General features: G+C 65.1%; 7 protein-coding genes across 7 annotated transcripts; 4 read left to right on the top strand and 3 right to left on the bottom strand.

Annotated features, from left to right (window-relative positions):
• Window positions 1-363: 363 nt before the first annotated feature.
• Window positions 364-1,081, top strand: F751_5803 (54S ribosomal protein L19, mitochondrial; the record flags this gene model as incomplete). Its single annotated transcript, XM_011398322.1, has 3 exons — window positions 364-522; window positions 658-714; window positions 845-1,081. 3 exons carry the CDS (start codon window positions 364-366, stop codon window positions 1,079-1,081), a joined length of 453 nt encoding a protein of 150 aa, XP_011396624.1.
• A 370-nt stretch (window positions 1,082-1,451) lies between these two features.
• F751_5804 (Zinc finger CCCH domain-containing protein 59) lies at window positions 1,452-3,828 on the bottom strand (the record flags this gene model as incomplete). Its single annotated transcript, XM_011398323.1, has 6 exons — window positions 1,452-1,613; window positions 1,851-1,985; window positions 2,271-2,501; window positions 2,847-2,999; window positions 3,226-3,464; window positions 3,591-3,828. 6 exons carry the CDS (start codon window positions 3,826-3,828, stop codon window positions 1,452-1,454), a joined length of 1,158 nt encoding a protein of 385 aa, XP_011396625.1.
• Window positions 3,829-5,015: 1,187 nt separating this feature from the next.
• F751_5805 (ADP,ATP carrier protein 1, chloroplastic) lies at window positions 5,016-7,873 on the top strand (the record flags this gene model as incomplete). The annotated part of the gene is made up of 9 exons (XM_011398324.1): window positions 5,016-5,130; window positions 5,293-5,413; window positions 5,674-5,893; window positions 6,231-6,293; window positions 6,606-6,864; window positions 7,033-7,067; window positions 7,093-7,180; window positions 7,364-7,445; window positions 7,672-7,873. 9 exons carry the CDS (start codon window positions 5,016-5,018, stop codon window positions 7,871-7,873), a joined length of 1,185 nt encoding a protein of 394 aa, XP_011396626.1.
• Window positions 7,874-8,309: 436 nt separating this feature from the next.
• On the top strand, window positions 8,310-9,636 carry F751_5806 (Eukaryotic translation initiation factor 3 subunit F; the record flags this gene model as incomplete). The annotated part of the gene is made up of 3 exons (XM_011398325.1): window positions 8,310-8,516; window positions 8,747-9,181; window positions 9,430-9,636. 3 exons carry the CDS (start codon window positions 8,310-8,312, stop codon window positions 9,634-9,636), a joined length of 849 nt encoding a protein of 282 aa, XP_011396627.1.
• On the bottom strand, window positions 8,878-9,027 carry F751_5807 (hypothetical protein; the record flags this gene model as incomplete). The annotated part of the gene is made up of 1 exon (XM_011398326.1): window positions 8,878-9,027. One exon carries the CDS (start codon window positions 9,025-9,027, stop codon window positions 8,878-8,880), a length of 150 nt encoding a protein of 49 aa, XP_011396628.1.
• A 270-nt stretch (window positions 9,637-9,906) lies between the features above and the next one.
• On the bottom strand, window positions 9,907-11,872 carry F751_5808 (Protoheme IX farnesyltransferase, mitochondrial; the record flags this gene model as incomplete). The annotated part of the gene is made up of 4 exons (XM_011398327.1): window positions 9,907-10,094; window positions 10,253-10,498; window positions 10,713-10,873; window positions 11,154-11,872. 4 exons carry the CDS (start codon window positions 11,870-11,872, stop codon window positions 9,907-9,909), a joined length of 1,314 nt encoding a protein of 437 aa, XP_011396629.1.
• A 1,734-nt stretch (window positions 11,873-13,606) lies between these two features.
• F751_5809 (putative serine/threonine-protein kinase WNK2) lies at window positions 13,607-14,795 on the top strand (the record flags this gene model as incomplete). Its single annotated transcript, XM_011398328.1, has 3 exons — window positions 13,607-13,735; window positions 13,900-13,963; window positions 14,140-14,795. The coding sequence occupies 3 exons, from the start codon at window positions 13,607-13,609 to the stop codon at window positions 14,793-14,795; spliced, it is 849 nt and encodes a 282-aa protein (XP_011396630.1).
• Between the last annotated feature and the right edge of the window lie 108 nt (window positions 14,796-14,903).

Genomic DNA, 14,903 nt, shown 5'->3' on the forward strand with positions numbered 1-14,903 from the left:
TCCACCCGATAGTCGATGTTTTTTCCCAGAGAACACTGCTGCTACGGAAGATGCCCTTCTCCTCCCTTCGGAGTGACCAGCGCGCATTTCACGGTCACTCCATCGTTTCTTTTCGGTCCACGTATCCAATGAGGGACAGGCTCGCGCCTCGCGCTGGGTCTCGCCCTTACACAAATGGTCACGATACAGAAAGGGAGCCTTACATGTTGAGATTATTATTTGCATTCCAACCATCTGCATAGCGCCCATTGCTCCCAGACTCTATTCAGTGCAGGAACGCAGGGGTGCACACCGACACACACACGCTTGCGCGCCTGCACCCCCCTGCCCACCCACCCCTGTGGGGCGTGGGGCCCAAGAATCATGTCCAAGGCCGTGAAGGCTGCTGCCACACGAATCCGTGTAGTCATCAATGCCGGCCAAGCCAAGCCAGCCCCCCCTGTGGGTCCGGCCCTCGGCCAGGCAGGCCTGAAGATCATGGACTTTTGCAAGGACTTTAATGCGAAGACCGCCGACATCAAGGTGCTGGGGGTCCTGCATCGGCTTGCACGCCTGGCTCTTGACCTGCAGTGGCGCTTGTCTGGCATCCAGCATGGTCTCAGGATGCATGCAGTGGCACCCAACATGCTGCGGATTCTCCGCCATCACGCCATGCAGCCTGACGTCCCTATTCCCGTCGTCATCTTCCCGACTCCCGACAAGAAGTTCACATACGTGAGTGATCTGCAGGGCGCGGCGCTCGGGCAGCCGCCCCCCTGCGTGCATGCGGGTGCCCCCCTTGGCCCTTGCCAAGCTTGTTGGGATTCGACCCAGGGATGTCCAACCCCTCCACCATCCGATGCAGGTCATGAAGACGCCGCCAGCCTCCTACTTCATCAAGAAGGCAGCTGGATTGGAGTCGGGGAGCCAGAAGCCCGGGCACGATGTGGCAGGCACGATCTCGCTGAAGCACATCTACGAGATCGCACTGGCAAAGCAGGCCGATGTGCCGCACATCCCTCTCAAGTCTGTCTGCAAGTCCCTGGTCGGCACCTGCAGGGCCATGGGCGTGGCCGTCGTGGCGAGGCCAGAGGAGGCATGAGGGCTGGAGGGCACCCTCCTGGCCAGGTGGGGCCTGTGGATCGTGCTGGAGCTTTCCAGACCCCTCCCCGGATATCCAAGCTGGAACCCGCAAGAGAGCTCCTGGGTGGTCCCACCAGGGCCGCTGGCTGGGACACGGGCCCCGGTGCTCACTCCCTTCCCCTGCCTGAATGCATACCCCTTGTGCGCCCATGCCTGTCGCCCTGTTGGCAAGCTTTCCTTGCACAGTCCTCAGCAGCAGCAGCAGGCACCGTGCATGGTCCCGGGGGCATGGGTGGGCAGGCACGAGCGTGTACAGGGCACGGCCCGGAGGATGTTCATCAGGCCCGGCGAGGCCGAGCAGGAGGGGAGGCTGCCACCGGAGACCCCATTCAGAAGGCCCCGGCGTTGGCCTGGGGCAGCTCGCGCCACCTCCAGATCTTCACCTGCCCCCGCTCGTCGCCGGAGAGCAGCAGGTTCCCGGCGCTGTACCCGGTCATGGCGCGCACGTTCTTCACCCCGGACAGGACCCCCCGCCCCTCGAAGGAGGGCAGCTCCCAGAGCCGGATGACGGGCTCGCCGTTGTAGGAGACCATGAGCACCGCCCGCCCCGCCGGGTCGGTCAGCCCCGCCAGGGCCAGGATGCCGGGCAGGGCGGGGGCCGGCCCGCCGGGGCGCGGCCGCGGCCCCGTGGGCGACCTCGCCGCCGCGCCGCCCTCCGCCGCGTCCGGGAAGACGAAGGAGGGCGCGGCGTTGATCACCGCCGAGGGGTCTGGGCAGGGTTCCCACACCTTGATGCACCCGTCCAGGGATCCGGAGAAGAGGCAGTTCTGCCAGACGAAGAGGTCCGTGATGGCCGCCAGCGCGGCGCCCGAGTGCGCGCGGTCCACGGCCTGGCGCAGCACGCCGGCAGTCACGTCCCAGACCTGGGATGGAGGCGGGGGTGGGGGATTGCGGGGTGGGACTGGGGTGATCCATGGCAGTGCTTGGGTGTGCATGGATTGGACGCGGCGAGGGTGTGGGAGGGCGCCTGCTGCGCCCGGCCAGCCACTGCTTGGCCAGGTGGTTGCAGTAGGTGGGGGATGAGCTGGCTGCCGGAGACGCACACTACGTCAAAGCATGGGCCCAGGAAGTTGTCCAACATCGGCTTGCCTACCCCTTACACACCATTCCCCGGGCACTGGACATGGGAAGCCGCGCCACCCGCCCACTCCAACATGCCACTCGCGTGCCTTGATATTGCCCTTGAAGTCTGCGGAGAAGAGGTACGGCCCGGAGGCACAGAGGCAGCTGACCGGGGACGAATGCCCACCGCCGTCGGCCCGCAGCACAGCACTGCACTCGAAGCCGGCGAGGGGGCTGGGCTTCCACACCCGGATTGTGGCGTCCTGGGCGCCGGAGAAGAGCATCCCGCCCGCGGCCGCCAGGGACAGGACTTGACCCTGGGAGAGTGTGGGCAGTGGGGCGCCGAGGGTTGGCTCTGGGTCGACAGGGGGTTGAGGAGCCTGTGGCAGCTCAGAGTTTTCGATCTGAGCAGTGGCGTGCGCATGTCGGGCAGCGGCAGAGGATGCCAAGCATGCCAGTAACTGGATCTGGGCAAACTGGGTCGGGCCTGGAACAAAGCTTTGCACGTCCACGACGACAGTTGCATACACGCAGCAACAGTCACCCTCCTCTGCACGTTTCTCGTCCCCTCTGCCGTACTCGAACAAGCCCAGTGCTGCACTTCTGTCACCGGCCCCACTGCCTCCAGAGTCTCTCCCCTCCTCATGACCGCCCAGGCTCACCGTGTGGCCTTCGAGCACGGTCTCCTGGTTGGTGGACATGTTCCAGGCCTTGATCTGGCCCTGGTTGGCAGGGGTCTTGATCCCCACGAACAAGAATCCAGCCTCCAGCAGGAGAGAGTCCACCTCGCCGCCCACATCCACCGTGCTGACGCACTGCACAGACGATTGTAGTTGTACTTGCCATGAGGCAGTGCATGCGAAACGGGCATCTCCGCCCCAGGGCAAGCGATTCCACCACAGCATCCCGCCGATGCTGCGGTCCAGACGGCCACAGGATGGATGTGCCCTGCCCTCCACACACGCACCGCCACATTCATCCACTCACTTTCCACCCCTGACCCCTGCGGTCACGCACCTCCCCTGAAGCACAACTCCAGACCCGAACGGTCCCATCGTGGCTGCCTGTGAAGAGCTGGCCCGACCCTTGATCCATGGCCACCACTGTGACCTTGCCTGTGTGCCCCTTCAGCTCGGCCAGGAACTCCACGTCGTCTGGGAGGGGCTCAGGGGCAGGCTGGGACTGGCCAGGCTGACTCCGACCGCGCCCCCGGCCCCTGCCCCCCCGGTTGCTGCTGTAGCCTTGCTGCTGCTGGTAGCCGGGGTTCTGCGAGCCTCGGCCTGTGACAAACGGAAGCACGACACAGGTTGTGGGAGCAAGGAAGGGATTTCGTGCACCCCACCTGCACGGCTGTGTATCTGCAAAGCAAGAGGTAGCACCCCCTCCTGACACACACCCAGGCACACCTCCGAAGTAGCCTCGGCCCCGCCCTCTCCCGTTCTGCCAGCCTTGGTGGTACTGATCTTGGTATCCAGAGTTGTAGTATGTGTCGTTCTGTCTCCCACTCGTTCCGCCTGTGCTTGGAACGGATGAATTGCAGGAACAGTGAGCAAGGTGCCCAGCATCACGCAAGCGCACAGTGCCGCAGGGCAGCACCGCTCGTACCTTGATAGTTATCGGGTCTGTTATTGCTATACTGATCATTGTGCCGGCCAGTGGATTGTGGGGGGCGATTTCCCCCTCGGCGTGGCCCTCGACCACCTCGTCGTGAGGGGCCATCCCCTGTGTCCATCTGCATCCCGCCGGGATGCGCCTGGCATCCACACGCAGCAGGTCCTCCTAGATGCCTGTCTGCGGGTTAAATGTTGTGTCTTAGATGCAGAATCCCTCAGTGACGCTATGAAACGCAGATCCTCACCACCCCTCCACTCGCTCTGCCGAGGCGCCAGCTCAGCAAAGCCAGGGCCTCGCATCCCACCCCACCGCGCTCGAACTCACCATGCCTCCACACTGGAGAGGAGGGCAGTTCGCGGTGTACAGCAGCTCCTCCTTTGACGTGAGCGGGGTCTGGACGAAGAGGACATTGGCTGCCAACGCATGCACCCACTTTCTGCTCCTCGCCTCCAGGCTGTCGGCCAAGCCACTCACACCTGACACCCGAGCTCCCTCCGCGGGCACAGCCCTCACTGGGCTCACAACCTCGCTGAAATGGAGGAATTGTTGTGACGAATATCATGGCATCATCCGCTCTCACGACGGGCCCGAGCCTGCTCAGGTACCATGTCAGCTGCTGTGTCTCGGCCGCCTGTGCCTGTCCCATCCTGCTGTAGGGTTTCTGCATGGGCATGCAGACCAGGGGACCCCAAGGAGGGGCGTAGCAGGTAGAAGCTGGATCCTGTGCCTCCCAATCAATCACAGGGTCAGGCCGTGTGCGCTGGGCCGCCGCGCGGCCACAGTGCCGCGATGCACATCGGGACCGTTCAGCAGCAGCAAGCCCCTCCGAGGCCCAGGCACCTGGCTTGACTCGAGGCTGCCTCAAAATGCAAGGAGTGCGCCCTGGCGCCTCTGCACAGGCCCCGGCAGCGCTGGTGGCCGGCCGGCCCGGCCTGCGACCCCGGCTGCATCGAGTCAGGGTGCCTCCAATGGTGCGCTGCCGCCTGAGAGCTACCGCGCTCCTGCACCTGCCCGGCCCAAGCTCCTGAGCCTGTGGAGGAAGTGAGTCTGGGGGTGGCAGATCAGGAAGCAGAGGAGCCCTTCGCATTTCGACCTGCAGCTCGGCGCCCGCCGGTGGATCGGCAAAGACCGACTCGCTGCTCCATTGTCACAGGTGCGCCGCCCTGGAAGTTGGATCTGACTGCCCCTCCTCCCCCACTCCCGCCAGGTTCCTACCCATGGCCACCCTCTTCTTCCTCATGGCCTTTGTCAACACCGTGATGGACACGCTGAAGGACACATTGGTCATCACCGCGGTCGGCGGGGGGACACAGGTCATCCCCTTCATCACAGGTGGGTGGCGACGCGGGGCGTGGTCGAGGCTGAGGTGGGGCTCCGAGCGGTCAGCACGAGTCGCCATGCCCCTGCCCCCCCCGGCCTGCATGGCATGCGCCCTGCATCAGCACCCTGCGAGCAGCCAGCCCCACGGTTTCTCCCCACCCAAACCCTTCCCAGTCTATGGCGTGCTGCCGGCCTCCTTTGCCTTCCTCCTCGCCTTTTCGTGGGGCACCCAGCGACTGGCGCGCCGCCACCTGTTCAACATCACCATCTCCTGCTTCCTCTGCTTCCTGGGCGGGTGGGTACGAGCCAGTTTTCTGGGATCCTGGGAGCTCACAGCGGTTATGGGCTCGCCGCCGCCGCCCTGGTGCTGCCTGGACCCCGCCCTCGCATGACGCCCCCCCCCCGCCTCAGCTGCCTACCCCTCGCGCCTGCTCAGATCCAGATGCCTCTCTGTCTCGCACGCATGCACGGCTCCACCGCCTCCGCTCCTCCGCCGCTCCGCCCCCCGCCACACACACACACCACCGCCCCCCGCAAACCCCTCCCGCCTCCCAGGTTTGCGCTGTTCTACCCGGTCCACGAATCCCTGCACCTCGGCCCGCTGGCCGCCTGGCTCGGCCCCCGGCTCCCGCTGGGGCTGGCGGGCGGCGTGGGCATGCTGCGCAACTGGATGTTCACCCTCTTCTACTGCGCCTCGGAGCTGTGGGGCGACGTCTGCCTCAGCCTGCTCTTCTGGGGCCTGGCCAACGAGACTACCTCCATGGCCGAAGCCCCCGTCCTGTACCCGCTGTTCGGCATCGGGGCCAACATCGCGCAGACGCTGGCGGGGCGCACAATGCGCCTGGCCTTCTCCGGCGCGGCGCGCGCGCGCGCCGGCTACGCGGCCCGGCTGCAGGCCATGCTGGGGCTGTGCTGCGGCCTGTGCCTCGCCATCATGGCGCTGCAGAGCTGGATCGCGGCGCGGTTCAGGGCCAGTCACGCGCCGCCGCCGCCGGCGGGGGCGCGCGCTGTCGCCACCTTCGAAGACCCCGCCCCGGGCGACTCGTCCTCGGACGAGGAGGGCGGCGCGGGGGGCAGGGGGCGGCTCGCCGGCGGCCATGTCGCTGGGCCAGGCCTGGCACTTCCTGCGCCAGTCGCCGCAGATCCGGTGCCTGGCCCTCTTGGCCATCAGCCAGGTGTGTGTATTCGAGGAAGGGGGGAAGGGGGGGGCGGGGACCGCGCGAGAGAGTGGGCAGGGCGTAAGATTGATTGCATGGGCTGGGGTTGAGGAGGGAAGGAAATGGGTGGGTCTGACGGGGAGATGCTGTACCATTGCAAGACTCCCCTCGGCACGCCATCTCCGCCTCATGCCCTGATCGTGGGGCCTGGATCTGCCATGCCCACTCCTACAAACCCCACACCCATCAGTCCTCCCACGCATGTCCAGCCTCCGACGCCCCTTCCCTCGTCCCCCACCCTCGTCCCACCCTCCTTCCCACACGTCCCAGGGCATCACCTCGAACCTCCTGGACCTGGCATGGAAGCACCACCTGCACCGCCTGGCCACCACTCCCGCGGCCTACTCTGCCATCCTGGGAGACACCGCCATGTGGACCGGCATCGTGACGGGGTCGCTCATGCTCCTGTCGCCCACCCTCTTCGCGCGCCTGGGCTGGGAGGGCGTGGCCAAGACCACGCCTCGCCTCATGCTCTATGCCGGCACCCCCTTCTTCCTGGGCTGCATCGGTTACAACTTCTGGCTGTCAGGTGTGGAGAGGGGGGCTGGGGGGGGCGTTAAGGGGGGGGGGGGGGCGGGGCAGAAGGGGTGGCGAGGTGGCCGTGGGGAGTCGGGGGTGTGTTTAATGTTTTGTGGGAGGCTGGTCTCCGTGCTTTCTCCCCAAAGCAAACCCTGCACACCCCGCATTCCCCAAGCAGGCACCCTGAATGGGCCGATGGCCCTGAAGACGCTGGTCATGCGTGGGAGCCCTGCTCCAGGTGCTGGTCAAGGGGGCCAAGTTCTCGCTGTTCAAGCCCGCGGAGGAGATGGTGTACATCGGGCTGGACGACGAGTCGCGCAGCAAAGGTGACGAGGGCAGCCATGGGTCCCCCCTGCTGTCAGGGAGCCTCCCGTCTGCTTGGCAACCACGTGCCACGGCGGTGCAGGAGCCCCAGACGGCCGCTCTTCCCATTCTCCTTACGGCAGAGCCGGGCAGACATGGCTCATGGCTGGCAGGTTTCACATCAAACGCTCCACCTCTATGCACAGGCAAGGCAGCCATCGATGTGGTGGGGGCCCAGTCCGGGAAGTCGGCGAGCAGCCTGCTCCAACAAACGCTGCTGCTCCTCAGGTGAGAGGGGGAGGACTGCAGGATGGCCATTCATGAATGTTTGGTATCTCCTGGTCGATGCTGGATTGGGTGCACTGGATGTCTGATGTGAAAGTTATCTCTTGCATCAGCGAGAAGAATTCCATACCCCCCGGACATCCCTATGGTTCAGGCCCCACCTCACGGCCGCATCTCACACCTCACACCGATATCAACGACCACATTCCAACATTACCACCCTTTGCAGTGGCGGCCAGCTCCCCAAGACCCTCCCCATCATGGCCCTCTTCTTCGCCACCATGCTGCGGCAATGGATCGGCGCCGTCACAGTCCTTGCCGGGTATGTTGGGAGCGAGGAGGCGGCGCAGGCCGACGCCAAGCAGCCTGCGGGAAGCGAGAAGGGCGGAGTCGCACCATCGCCATCCGCTCAGGATCTGGGGCTGGCCTGAAGGCCGCTCCCAGTCACAATAAGTCTGGCAGGCCGCCATGCGGACCTGCATGAGCCGGTCATCTCAGCTTGGCGTCAGCACAGCATGACCCGGAGCACCCACGCACAGCGTGGAGCTCCCTGCTACGAGTCTCCAGCCCCGAGCACCTTCAGGCTCGCAGTGCTGTGCTTCATGTAGACACCTGAGTGATAGGGAATCGGTTCACTCCAGCGCGTACCCCGCCACGCAGCCGCCTGGAGGTACTGCAGAATGCTCCGCTCGTGAATTGCCGAGGCGCGGAGTGAGCCACTCTCCCGGACCCTCCTGCACCGTCGAATGGGCCATGCCCATACCATATGCCGTGTGTGGAAACAAGAAGGCTTGCGTGTAGAGCCAATCGAATTAGCGTCGCGCAACTCCGCTCGCAGCTGCTGCCGTCACAGGGGATCAGGGTGTCATGGTGGCGCCCTTGACGCTCCCGCTGGGCTTCACCGAGTCCACCGTGCAGGTGCACCCCGTGGTCCTGTTTACAATCTGCGATGCCTACATTCGGCGCAACCAAGGACAGAAGCGCGTGATCGGCACCCTGCTGGGCACGGTGTCTGACGGCATCATTGACGTGCGGAGCTGCTACGCCGTACCCCACAGCGAGAACAACGACCAGGTGCGGTGTGAGGATGCTTGGATGTTTTGGGATCGTTGTTGAGGTGGGTGAGACCATTGGTGGGCACAGGTAACTGCTGGCACTGCCGGGCGTTTCAGCCCCCATCCACTGATGAGGATCATCTTCCTCACCCTTTTCATCCAAATTTTTGCAGTAAATACCTCGTTTCATCTCAGTGACACCTTCTCGTGGCCTCATGACACCCCCACCCCCCTTCTTCCCTGCCACAGGTGGCGCTTGACGTGCAGCACCACCAGACCATGGCGGCGCTGCAGCAGAAGGTCAACCCGCGCGAGCAGATCGTGGGCTGGTTCTCCACCCACGCCGAGGTGTCCGGCTCCGACGCCCTCATCCAGTCCTTCTACGCCAACGAGTGCGCCAGCCCGGCGCTGCTCACCGTGGACACCAGCCTCCGCGACGGCGCGCTGGCCGTGCGTGCGCACGCCTCGCGCGCGCTTTCCATCCAGGGCCGCGAGCTGGCGCGAGAGTTCCAAGAGGTGGCCTGCCGCATCACCTCCACCGACCTGGAGCAGCTGGGCACCGACCTGCTGGCCACGGAGGAGACGAGGCTGGGGGCCCAGGAGGAGGAGGAGGAGGTGGTGGAGGCGCTGCACCGCCTGCGCGCCGCGCTCTCCACCGCTGCCGCCTACGTCGACGCCGTCGTGGTGGGTGGTGGAATGGGGGACCAGTTGTTTGCGTGTTTCAGGGGTGGGGAAAGGGAGACGGATGCATGCAGGCGCTGGCCACAGCACCCACACGTAAGCCTTGGGCCATTGGAAGACATGGCGCAGCTTCAGCGCTGCGCACCGCTCCCGTCAGCGTTCCTCGCTACTTCTACTGACATTCCTCCACACCGCACCCGTCTGCACTCCATTCACGCACCGAGTCCTTCACCCTCCTCTTCGACCCGCAGGCGGGCAAGACGCCCGGTAACGTGGCTGTCGGTCGGGCGCTGGCGGACGCCGTGGCAGCGGTGCCGCGCTTCCCGGCCCATGAATTCGAGGAGGCGCTGTCCAGCAGCCAGAACGACGTGCTGCTGACCCTCTACTTTTCTAACCTCATACGCGCGCATGTGGCCCTGGCAGACAAGCTGGGCACCATGCAGCTGCCCCTCATTTGAGGGGCTGGTGTGGGGTGTTTGTACGGTGGGTCGGTGTGGGCTTTGCCGAGTGCGGTGCTGCCCTGGGGCTCTTGTCCATGGCACAATGCAGCGTCATCAGGACGAGCACCCGAGCATCCCAGGTGCCAACACTCCTGTCCTCGATATCATGTTGTACACAAGTACTCTGCGGGCCAGGCATTCAAGTGGGGAATTCTTCAAGGAGTAATTGGGGTAGAGAGGAGTGTGGGGAGCACATGGATGAGGGGTCGGCCACCAAAGCGCCCAGGGCTATCGCAGCTTCTCCTTGTCGTCCCCTGCCCGGTCTTCGCTCCCGGTCCCCTGGGCGAGGGCCACGGAGGGGCACCTAAGGGACGGCAAGCCCCCGATCCGCGGGGCCACCATCAGCGACACGGGCGGGGCCACGCCCTCCTCGTCCATGCGCCAGCCGAAGAGGCTGGCCCTCGGCGCCGTCGAGCCTGGGCGAGGGTAGTGTGGGTGGGGGTCACATGGGCGGCGGCGATGGACGGGCTCAGTGCGGCACGACGGCACGCAAAATCTCGGCTTGGTCTCCACGGCCCCTTCCCATGCGCCCCAGCCGCCCCAGCCCAGCAATCACCAGCCAACCCCCGCTCACCAGCCCACGCTGTGCTGGCCACGCCCTCGCCCTCCGTGCGTGCCCTGGCCAGTCCCAGCCGTGTGGCCTGGTCCCAGAGCAGGCCCGGACGATCTTGGCTGGTGTTGGGCTGGCGGTGGAGCAGGAAGGCACCCATGAAGATGGGGAGGTGGAGCAGGGAGGCTCGCAGCAGGAGCCGCGCGTTGGCGGTGGTGGGGGAGGACGTGAACTTGGCGGCGCACAGCGTCATGCCCGCCGTCACGAAGGCTGTGAGGTTTGTGAGAGTGTATGTAGGAGGTTGAGGAACGGTGACGAGCGGAAGGACTCTGCGGAGGTGTTCCAGCGAGCTCTTTGCTAGGGGGGATGACATGAACGGCACTTGTAACCTGCGCCCGGACTCCCTTTCCCCTGCTCAGACTGCCATGACGTAGGACACAGCACGTCTCGCCTCACCCGCCTTCCTCCCTTCCCAAATACCCACCCGACTCGTAGGCAAAGTAGGGGGAGGTGACGCCCAGCCAGGCCGCCAGGATGCCCAGGGGGAAGAGGTAGAAGCAGTTGCGCAGGGCGCAGGCCGCGACTCGCTTCCCTGTCGGGTCCAGCAAGGACAGCATGCGGTGGCCCCCTGCCGCGTAGTCCGCCCTGGCATGTTTGGGGGTGTTGAGATTGGAAGGGGTTGGATGGTGATGTGTGGGGTGTGCCTGTGTCACTTGCGGATGCAGCGGGCCGGGGGAAGATGCATAGGGGTAGGTGAGGTGGATCAGAGAAAAGGCGCCGCGCCAGCGCTGCTCCCCTCCAAAGCCATGCCTCCTAGGTCCTGATCGCCGCCCTCCGAGACCAGGGGCCAGCCTCCAGCGCACCCTACCCCATAGTCACATCCCTCCTTCGAAGGTGTCGCCCCCCCTTCTCCCCTCAAACACACCTGGAGAGCCAGGCGATGGCCATGAAGTGGGGGAGCTGCCAGAAGTAGAGGCCGAGGGCCAGGATGGCGGCTCCCACGTCCAAACCCCCGGACGCCGCCGCCCAGCCCATGAGCGGAGGGACCGCCCCGACTGCCGCACCGACCCAGGTGTTGGCCACCGACACGACTTTGAGTGGCGTGTAGACCCCGGCGTACAGCACGATGTTGCCCGCGCCCAGCCCGGCGGTCAGGCCGTTGGTCTTGGCGGCCAGCAAGCCCACGCCGGCCAGGCCGGTGGCGGCGGCAAAGGCCAGGGCGTGGCCTCGGCCCATGCGCCCCGAGGGCAGCGGCCGCGCCGCGGTGCGGCGCATGAGGCGGTCGGTGGCCACCTCGTACACCTGGTTCAGGGCGTTGGCCGAGGCCGCGCACAGCGCGGTCCCCGCCACCGTCCAGCCCAGGCCGGGCCAGTCGACGGCGGCGCCGCTGGCGCCCACATACCCCGCGCCAGAGGTGGCCACCACCAGCGCGCTGAGCCGGGCCTTGGACAGCTGGCGGTACTCCCGCATGAGCTGGCGCACCCGCCGGGACAGGGTGGGGGCGGGGCGGGGGATGGCGGCGTGCGCCCCCGTCGCTGCCGCCGCTGCAGGGGCGGCAGGGGTGGAGAAGGCCCGCCAGGCACACTCGGCGCTGGGCTGGGCTCGGGCCAAGAGCCAGCCGCGAGCGGCAGCCCAGCGCAGCATCGAGGGGTTTGTGATAGGGAGTCTAGACCAGGAATGAAGGGTCCAGTCCGGCCACTACGCCGATGGCAGTCGCGGCGAGTCGTGCGCAGGGTTGGGAGATCACTCCAGCAGTCGAGCAGGGGGTCCTGCGCTCGAGGTCATATCTAAATTAGCCCATAGCCATAGCCTGGAGTATGGGTCGAGGATCATGCAGCGGTAAATGCATGGAGAGCCCAACTTGCAGGGTGTCCATGCGTGACAGGGACACGCGGCTTTCGTAGACACATCACTGGGTCAATGCAGGATGTTAAGGCACAGAATGGTAATCGAACCCACACTCTAACCTTGCGTGCTCGAGGTGGTTTGAATGCAGTGCATCCCAGATGTGTGCCTTAAATGTGAGCATCAAGCCTGCTACCTCTGCAATCTCATGTCTCCCCCTGTACAACCCTCTTCCAACTCTGTCAGGTTTTACACCACGCAAACACTCCACAGACACGTCAATTCAAGCAATTCATTTCGGTATGAAAAGGTGTTCATGTAGAGAGGAGAAGCGGCTCGGCAGTCACTCAAGCTGAGGCAGGGCCGATATTTAGATGAGAAGGGCTACTTGGAAACGGGTGAGATAGACACCGCTACGTAGGGCTTCAGCTGCACAGGGGTGGGAGCAGGGAGTGGAGGACACCAGGTGTTAGATGCTGCCTGCCATATCTGGTAAAGCCATTCGAATGTGTGAGGGGTCCCTTGACTGCACCATCGAGCCTCCCCGCCCGGATCACCTACATTGAACTTGCTGAGGTCTGGGACCAGAATCTCAGGCATCCGCCATGCTTGCTGGACGTATCCGCCTGTTGGCATGGGGAACTTGAGATGTTGCTACCGTCGTGTCTGCTTCTATACAATACGTCTCTGAGATGCATCCCTCACCACCCCCAACGACCCCCTCCTGACGGGGTCACACCTTTCTTGGTATGCTGCCCCGTCGGAAGACAGCCCTTTCCCTTATAGAAATTACGAGGTCCATTCTTTGACGTGAGCTGCGTGAATCCAGTCCGCGTGACCCGCCTCCCGCGCCCGAGGAGGCTCGCCAGGCCACCCAGCACTGTCATCGCAGGGGAACCAGGGCGAGCGTCAGACCAGCCTGACTGGATTCTCGGAGCAGCTGACTCCTTCTGTGAGCAATTTCAAGCTCTTAAGGTTCTCAACAGATGCTTCCGGCGGATTTGGGGCAAAATTGTGAATGTTAAGGTGCCTCCACGCCCCCCTCGGCGCCCGAACCGCAGACGCGATCTGTCCCCCGGGGCCCAGCGTTCGTCCCGGGGCCGCCTTACCGTTTTGGCAAGGAGCGAACCCCTACCTGCTGGTGGGTCCCGGACTTGTGCCCGCACAGGTAGCGAATCGGCCAGAGCTGACGGCTTGTGGCAATTCTTGGATGAGACTTGAACGGGATTGGAGTCCCCTCTAGCCGGGGCAGAATCTTGGGAGCGCTGTTGGAGTTGACGGGTAACTACGTTTCCGTCACCCGGCGCGTTCAGCGACAGTGCCTTCTGGGTCCCGCTGCTTGCCAAAGAGCATATCTTCCATTAGAGGAACCCTTTGGAATCCCAGCGCGAGCCCGCGGCCGGTCCCCTACCAGGAGCGTCATGGCGTTCTGCCCAGACTGTTACACCCTATCCCAGCCCGCGCATGTCGCCCTCGCTTGCGCGGAATAGCGTGATCGGTATCCTCACGGCCTCTCCGCGGAGGCCCGGCGTCATGGCGGAGGGCAGCCTCACGGAGCACCCTGCCTCCGGAGATGTGGCCCAGTCCGGGGTGGAGCCCCCCGACAGCGACTACGACGGCCCAACGTTCGCGGAGATGGACCCCAGCGGGAGATATGGCAGGGTGAGTGGTCCAGGGGGGCGGAGGCTGGGCGCAGGGCATGGGCTGTCCCACTTTAAATGCGGGGGATGGGAAGGGGGTGTCCCGATGAGGGCAGGGTTCCCAGGGTGGGGATGCATACTCCACGCGCAGGACCCCAGGCCTGCCGCCCCCTCTGCATACCGCAGTTCGATCAGGTCCTGGGGCGCGGGGCCTGCAAGGTGGTGTACAAGGCCTTTGACACCCAGGAGGGTGAGCAATGGGGGAGGGGCGCGTGGAGGGGGCTGGGACGGCGGCGATCATGGAGTGCGCTCGCCGGCGTGCCCTGTGCTCCGCATGCCCAGATCCCCGGGGCAGCACAAAGGGTTCCATCCCCCACACACCAAATCCCCCCCCCCCCCAAAAAAAAAAAATACCCACAAATGCAGGCATCGAGCTGGCCTGGAACCAGGTCCGCGGCATGGAGTTCATGAACAACAAGGACGCGGAGAACCGGGAGGAACGTGAGCGCATCTTCGCCGAGGTGCGCGTGCTCAAGGCGCTGAAGCACAAGAACATCATGTCCTTCAGCGATTCGTGGTACGACCCCCGCGCCGGCACCATCAACTTCATCACCGAGCTGTTCACCAGCGGCACGCTGCGCCAGTACCGGCGCCGGCACCGCCACACCGACCCCGAGGTGCTCAAGGGCTGGGCCTGGCAGATCCTGTGCGGCCTGGTCTACCTGCACGGCCACAACCCGCCCATCATCCACCGCGACCTCAAGTGCGACAACATCTTCATCAACGGCTCCGACGGCGTGGTCAAGATCGGCGACCTGGGCCTGGCCACGCTGCTCCGCTCCCGCACCGCGCCCCAGTCGGTGCTGGGCACGCCAGAGTTCATGGCCCCCGAGCTGTACGAGGAGGAGTACGACGACCGCGTGGACGTCTACTCCTTCGGCATGTGCCTGCTGGAGCTGAGCACGCTGGAGTACCCCTATGCGGAGTGCAAGAACGCGGCCCAGATCTACCGCAAGGTGTCGCTGGGCGTGCGGCCCGCGGGTCTGCAGAAGGTGCCCCCGGGCCCCCCTCCTCCGCGCTGATCAACCTGTGCCTGCTGCCGCGCGACGCACGGCCCCCCGCGCGCGCGCTGCTCAAGCACCCCTTCTTCGAGTCGGTGCGCGCCGCGCAAGGGGTCACCGGCGCCAAGT

The sequence above is a fragment of the Auxenochlorella protothecoides genome (genome assembly GCF_000733215.1).
Source record: "Auxenochlorella protothecoides strain 0710 unplaced genomic scaffold scaffold70, whole genome shotgun sequence".
NCBI lineage: Eukaryota > Viridiplantae > Chlorophyta > Trebouxiophyceae > Chlorellales > Chlorellaceae > Auxenochlorella > Auxenochlorella protothecoides.